Below are 7,458 nucleotides of genomic sequence, written 5' to 3'. Positions count from 1 at the left end.
ATCCATTGAATAGGTGATGCCATCCAACCATCTTATCCTCTGTCACCCCCTTCTCCTCCTGCCTTCAGTCTTTCCCAGCATCAGGGTCTTTTCCAGTGAGTCGGCCCTTCACATCAGGCAGCCAAAGTACCGGGAGTTTCAGCTTTGGCATCAGTCTTTCCAATGAATATTCAGGGTTGATGTCCTTTAGGATTGACTGGTTTGATCTCCTTGCAGTCCAAGGGACTCTCGAGTCTTCTCCAGCACCACAGTTAGAAGACACTCAGCCTTTTTTATTGTCCAGTTCTCACATCCATACACAACTACTGGAAAAACTATAGCTTGGACTAGACGGACCTTTGTGGGCAAAGTAATGTCTCTGCTTTTTAATATGCTGTCTAGGTTTGTGACTGCTTTTCTTCTAAGGAGCAAGGGTTTTTTAATTTCATGGTTGCAGTCACTATCCACAGTGATTTTGGATCCCAAGAAAATAAAGTCACTGTTTTTTTTGTTTCCCCATCTATTTGCCATGAAGTGATGGGACTGGATGCCATGATCTTCGTTTTTTGAATGTTGAGTTTTAAGCCAGCTTTTTCACTCTCCTCTTTCACCTTCATCAAGAGTCTAATTCCTCTTTGTTTTCTGTCATAAGGGTGGTGTCATCTGCATATCTGAGGTTATTGACATTTCTCCCAGCAATCTTGATTCCAGCTTGTGCTTCATCCAGCTGGGTATTTTGCATGATGTACCCTGCATGTAAGTTAAACAAGCAGGATGACAACATGCAGCCCTGATGTGCTCCTTTCCCAATTTTGAATCAGTCTGTTGTTCTATGTCCAGTTCTAACTGTTGCATCTTGACCTGCATACAGGTTTTGCAGGAGGCAGGTAAGGTGTTGTGGTATTCCCATCTCTTTAAGAATTTTCCACAGTTTGTTGTGATCTACACAGTCAAAGGCTTTAGCGTAGTCAATGAAGCAGATGTTTTTCTGGAATTCTCTAGTTTTTTCTGTGATCCAGTGGATGTTGGCCATTTGATCTCTGGTTCCTCTGCCTTTTCTAAATCCAGCTTATACATCTGGGATTTCTCGGTTCACATACTGTTGAAGCCCAGCTTGAAGGATTTGGCCACTTGCAAAGCCAGCTGCCTTGTATCCCTCTGTCAGCCTTTTGTCCGTCCCAGGAAGGGTTTTAACTGCTTTTTTTTGTTAGTTGCTCAGTCGTGTCTGACTCTGCAACCCGTGGACTGTAGCCTGCCGGGCTCCTCTGTCCATGGGATTTCCCAGACAAGGATACTGGGGTGGGTTGCCATTTGCTTCTCCAGGGAATCTTCCTGACCCAGGGATCGAACCTGGGTCTCCTTCTTTGGCAAGCAGGTTCTTTACCGTTGAGCCACCAGGGAAACCCCTGTAACTGCCTCGTAGAGGCAGAATTCTAATCTCATGCAGTTCACCCAATTAAACTCTTAAGTTTGGTGGTTTTAATATATTTACAACTGGGTAGCCATCACTTCTATCTAATTCCAGAACATTCCATCCCCCTAAAGAAAGCTCCTTCCTGGAGAGGGGCAAGATAGGTAGGGAATTAAGAGGAACAAACCACTATGTATAAAGTATATAAACTACAAGGATATACTTACAACACAGGGGGTATACTCAGTATTTTATAGTAAGTATAAATGGAGAATAACCTTTACAAATTGTGAATTACTATGTTGTACATCTATAACTCATATGGTGTTGATGTTCAGTTGCTACGTCATGTCCGACTCTTTGTTGGCCCCATGGACTTCAGCACGCCAGGCCTCCCTGTCCCTCACCATCTCCTGGAGTTTGCCCAAGTTCATCTGTATCTCTAACAAGAATCGCACTTTAAAAAAAAGGAAACCTCGTGCCAGTAGCTTTCTCCTCCCCGCATACTCCTTCCCCAGCCCCTGACAGCCAGGAACCCACTCTCTGTGTCTCCGGACCTGCTTGCTCTGCGTGTTTCCTGTTGGGATCACACCCTGTGTGTCCTGTGTCTGCTCCTCTCACTGAGCGCCGTGTTCTCGGGGCCTGTCCACGTGGTCGCGAGTGTCTGGGCTTCGCTCTTCAGGGCTGAGGGCCGCCCCAGGTGTGGCGGGACCACACTGTGTCCATCGTCCCCTGCCGATGGGCCCTCGGGGTATTTCCCCTTTGGGGCTGGTAGCGGTGCCGGGGCTGTGAATGCCTGTGCTTGGGTTTTGTGTACGTGTGTTACTTGTCCCAGGTAGATGCCGGGCGGTGGCGTTGCTGGGTCAGTGGTTGCTCTGTTTGTCCATCTGAGGAACCGCCAACTGTCTTCCATGATGGCGGCACCAACCCGCCCTCCCTGCCATGCATGGGAGTGCCAGCTTCTCCCCATCCAACTTGCTGTGGTCTCTGTGATTGCCATGCTTATGGGGCAGATGGCATCTCCCTATCCTTTTGGTCTCTGATACTTTTAAATATGCTCACTGCTCTGGGCCCCTCTGGGTGGGGCAGGGAGACCTGAGTGTGTGTCCAGCTGACAGGTGTGGCCTGATAGGGGCTGGTGACCTGGGCAGACTCTGGGGGGCCCAGATGGGGGGGCCCATGCGGGTGAGTGGCACTGTGTTGGTGGGGAAGAGGGCTTCACCTTGGCCCGGCTGTCCCCGCAGGTGAGTGGCATCAAGACATTGTACGAGGCAGAGCTGGCTGACGCCCGCCGGGTGCTGGACGAGACGGCCCGGGACCGCGCCTGCCTGCAGATCGAAATGGGCAAGCTGAGGGCCGAGCTGGAGGAGGCCACCAAGAGGTGGGGCTGTGGCGGTGTGACGGCGCACGGGGCAGGAGGCGGGGGTTGTCACGCTGTGTGTGGTGGGAGGACCCCAACTTGCACAGCCCTCCTGGGAGCGGGCCATGTGGGTTCTTGGGGCCTGGCCCTCTGGCTGCCCTGTCCAGCACCATTATCCCCTCCAAAGAATTGGCCCCCGGAGATGAAACCTCAGCAGCTCCCCTGGGACTGAATCCCCTGGTATCTGGCACCACCACACTCCCAGCCCTTTCCCCCCTTGTGCCCGCCCTGGGAAGCCGGGGAGCGGTGGGTGACCTTCTCTTCCTGATCCCAAAGCACCATCTCCTGGCTGCTCCCCAGTAAAAGTGTCACCAGTCTGGAGAATGAGGCAGCGCTGGTGGTGATGGTGGCAGAAGGAAGGAAGTGACGTGAACTCAGCGAGTGTTTAGACCAGGGCCCCTCCACCCTCGCTCGCAGCGACCCCGGCAGGCCAGACTGGCTACAGGGACGCTGAGCACGAGGTCAGGGGGCTCAGCGGCACCAGCTCCGGAGGCCACCTTCGTGTGTGCGGGATTCTTCTTTTCTAATGAGACTTTCTTACTTTCTTTGGGAGGGGCAGTTTTAGGTTTGCAGGAGAATGAGTAGAGAACACAGGGTGCCCCAGACCCCTCTCCAGGGCCCCACCTTAGGTTTGCAGGAGAATGAGTGGAGAACACAGGGTGCCCCAGACCCCTCTCCAGGGCCCCACCTTGCGGACATCTCCCAGGAACGGGTGTGCTACATTGTTACAAGTGATGAGCCCATATGAATACATTCTTATCAGCTGAGTCCATACCTCACACAGGGGTTCGCCCTTGGTGTCCTGCGCTCTCTGGGTATGGACACATGTACACTGACACGTGTGCACCAGCATAGCATCACAGGGCGTGGTCACTGCCCTGAAGATCCCTAAGCCTCCCCACACCCCCAACTCATCCTCCCCCCAACCCCTGCAGGCTGGGGGTCCTTCACGTCTCCACAGCTCTGCCTTTTCCAGTCGCCTCCTCAGACTGTCCCCTGTCTCTTAGCGGTGTGTTTCTGATTCCCTCATGGAACAGAGCAGTGAGACAGTCTGAGACACACCCACGCAACACAATCAGCTGGTGTCTGACAGGGCAGGAGAGGCAGTCTGCGTGCTTTTCAGGAGGTCGGGTAGATGGGAGACCCCATCCATTTATTATGACTTTGAATTAAAAAGTGACATGCTTTTTGGAGACGAGTAAGAGGATGAATGCTGGAGAATTCTGGAATTCCCCCAGCCTCTCTCTGTCACATCCACACAGGTTCTGGAATCTTCCAGACACCCTGAACCTGCGTGTGACTCCTTGGGTGGGCTGAGAAGTCACGTTTCTGCTTGTCAGAATCATAGATGCTCCCTGGGGAGAAAGCAGATAACGCAGTGAACTTAAGGAGAAAAACAAGGGCTTCCTTGGTGGCTCAGTGGTAAAGAATCCACCTGCCAATGCAGGGGACACGGTTTCAGTCTCCGGTCTGGGAAGATTCCACACAGCTCAGAGCAACTAAGCCTGTGCACAACTCCCGAGCCTGTGCTCTAGAGCCCGCAAGTCGCAACTGCTGAAGCCCGTGTGCCCTAGAGCCCATGCTCTGCAGTAAGAGAAGCCACTGCAGTGAGAAGCCCGCGCGCCGCAACTGGAGAGCAGCCCCCACTTGCCACAACTAGAGAAAAGCCTGCGCGGCAGTGAAGACCCAGCACTGCCAAAATACATAAGTAAAAATTTTAAAGAGAGAAAACTGAAAGTCTCCATGAGCCTCCGCCCAGACAGAACCTCCGAGGCCGATCTGGGGTATTGCTTTTCCACCTTTCTGAATTTACACTCATGGTGGACACCCTTAGATAACAGACCGCTTTGTCTAGCTCGAGCCTGGCATTGATGTCACGTGTGTCGCGATGCCTCCCCCATGCCTGGGCCGCGTCACAGGCTCCTACGACAGCTTCAGTGACAGCCCTGCCCCACCATCGGGCACCCGGGCCAGCGACTTACCTTGGCCCCCGCTCTCGAGGGAAGGCTTCCCCAGTCTCGAGTACTTGGGTGTGCAGGCGATTTGCCTACCGGCCTCACTTCCTGCTCTGAGGCGCAAAGCTCTTGCAGACAGTGTGGGTGGCCCGTGACCCTGAACAAAGTCCCCCTGCCGTGAGGTGGCAGCCTGTGCTTTTCTCTTCCAACCAAGAGCGCTGTGAAAACCCTGTGATGATGGGAACGCGGGCGGAGGACCTGATAGGCTGGGCTCTCCTGCCTAATCCCCCAGGAATTAGGGTTCCAGGGGAGGAACTTCATACCCTGAAGCTGTCAAGCAGCAGAAACTTAAGCCACTGAGGGTCGCCAGCACCCCTGCTTCCCAGACCATTCCATTCATCTCATCTCTGTGGCACAGGGTGGCGGTGTTGAGAGATTTTCGACATTTCCTGACACCTCTGCTCCTGTTGCCCTGGCCATACAGCTGATCTCGACCTGCCCACCCACCTCACCCTAGGCCTGTGTACTCTCTGCTCTCCCCAGTGCCCTGGGAACCACGGCCTGGCCCAGGCCCCGGGCCCCGGCTTTTCAAGGGCTGTGCCCAGTAGCTCCCGCTCTGCGTGTCTGTCTCCTGTCTCCTCCCCCTTCACCTGAGGGCAGCGGGTCTCACTGCTCTCTGCACCCACGAGAAAGCTCCTCCTGATGATGGGGAGTCCACAGACGTTTCTCTGGTGAGAGGACAGCATGTCCATGAAACTGGCTCTCAGTAGTGGTCTACCGGACAGATGAGTCCAGTTTCCCCAAACCCTCTAGGGATGTGGGGTTTGCAGCCCACCCCCCTCCCTTGAGTGGAAGGACTGTATGGCTCAGGAATGTGGACTGCGGGACCCCAGGCCCTCATGGAGGCTGTGGGTGCCCCGTCTGCCTGGAGTTCCTGTCCCAAGGACTGCTGTGAGGACAGGACCAGCCTGGTGACTGAAGTCACTGGGCTTTATCCCTCCCCCACACACCTCACTCAAACTGGTGTGGTGTCCCCGATCATTGTCACCCAGGGCGATCCTGCCCCTGGGGGACACCAGGTGATGTCTGGGGATGTCTGTGGTTATCAGGACCCAGGAAGGGTGGTGCTGATCTGACCCCTGTTGTGCTGTCCCCACTGGTGCTGGGCAGGGCGCAGCTTCAGTTCCTTGGTGGGGAAGTAGGTAGCTTTCAACTACCCACTTCTAATTCAAGAGATTTAGAGCACCATTTAGAAATGTTCACGCTAGTAAGAGTTGTGTGTTGGTACTTCCCTGGTGGTCCAGTGGCTAACTCCAAGCTTCCAGTGCTGGGAACCTGGGTTCGCTCCCTGGTCAGGGAACTAAGATGCTGTATGGTGCTGCACAGTGCAGCCAAAAAACAAAAGAGAGAATTGTGTATTTAGAAAGTCTCTTTGGCATCTTAGGTGTTTCACATTAGAGATATCTATTAAAAGTTAAGTGAGCCTGCCTGAAGTAGCTTGACTTTACAAATGAGATCAGCATTTCAAAGGCCAGGGTTTTAATTCATTACTTTAATAAATTATACATTAAAAAAAAGTCTCCTCTAAGTGGTCCCTCCTCCTGTGCCCAAAAGTCAGGGAAAAGGACATGAAAATCCACATCTTGTGGGTTATTTTGAGTGGCTGGCGGGGTCCCCATGGGGCAGAACGGGTTTGAAGACAAGGCCCCTTTGGTGCTGACAGATGAGGCTCTGGTACTGAAAGCATGGGTAGGTGAGGGTCTGGGCCCCGAGGCAGCCATGAACTTGGCCTTGGGGTCAGTGCTGCCTACTAACTTCTGCTCCTGACTTCCAGCGCCAAGAAGAGGGAGGGTGAGCTCACAGTGGCCCAGGGCCGCGTCAGGGACCTGGAGTCTGTGTTCCACCGAAGTGAGGCCGAGCTCGCGGCTGCACTTAGTGACAAGCGCACCTTGGAGAACGATGTGGCAGAACTGCGGGCCCAGCTGGCTAAGGTAGCTGCAGGCGGTGCAGGCTGTGGGCTCCCCCTTCACCCCCACCCGTGCCCAGTCCACACCCCAGGGGAGTTTGGGGACTCGGGATCCCCAAGGACCTCACGTGGCAGCAGACAGCGTCACCAGCTGCTTGTGCCACGTTTCCAGGCGGAGGATGGGCATGCGGTGGCTAAGAAGCAGCTGGAGAAGGAGACGCTGATGCGCGTGGACCTGGAGAACCGCTGCCAGAGCCTGCAGGAGGAGCTGGCCTTCCGCAAGGATGTCTTTGAGGAGGTAGGTCGTCCTCCCCACCCCCCAGCAGGAGCCAGGGTGTTCCCCCACTTCCTGCCTCTCCCTGCCTTGGGGACTTATCTCCTGATCCCCTCCTCCACCATCACGCCGCTTTCTTCTGTCTGTGCATCTGCGTCTCTTATAGCGACACTTGTCCTTGGGTTTGGGGCCACCCAGATAGTCCAGGATGGTCTTGAGCCCTGTATCTTAATCACACCTGCAAAGACCTGTGTCCAGGAAGGCTACGTTGGCAGACTGTGGGGATCAGCTCATGGGCATGCTTTTTGGGGGTCATCATTCAGGCTCCTGCAGACCCTCCCTGGCCTCCTTGCCTCTGGGCCTCGGCTCCCTGGTTTGGCAGGACTGACTAGAGCCCTGGCCCCGCTGGCCTCCCGTCTGGTCCTGGCCCATTGTGGCGTCACAGCCAGATGG

The 7,458-nt window shown here is 54.5% G+C and overlaps 1 protein-coding gene across 1 annotated transcript in view; it reads left to right on the top strand.

Moving 5' to 3' along the window:
* Positions 1 to 7,458, top strand: part of LMNB2 (lamin B2) — a 20,593-nt gene that overhangs the window by 6,260 nt on the left and 6,875 nt on the right. Inside the window, exons 2-4 of the mRNA XM_010863626.1 lie at positions 2,635 to 2,771; positions 6,600 to 6,756; positions 6,904 to 7,029. Coding sequence (XP_010861928.1) covers positions 2,635 to 2,771; positions 6,600 to 6,756; positions 6,904 to 7,029 — 420 coding nt within the window. The remainder of the gene's footprint in view (positions 1 to 2,634; positions 2,772 to 6,599; positions 6,757 to 6,903; positions 7,030 to 7,458) is intronic.

The sequence above is a fragment of the Bison bison genome, unplaced genomic scaffold (assembly GCF_000754665.1).
Source record: "Bison bison bison isolate TAMUID 2011002044 unplaced genomic scaffold, Bison_UMD1.0 scf7180017864492, whole genome shotgun sequence".
Classification (NCBI taxonomy): Eukaryota; Metazoa; Chordata; class Mammalia; order Artiodactyla; family Bovidae; genus Bison; species Bison bison.
This window is presented reverse-complemented; position numbering and strand designations above follow the sequence as displayed.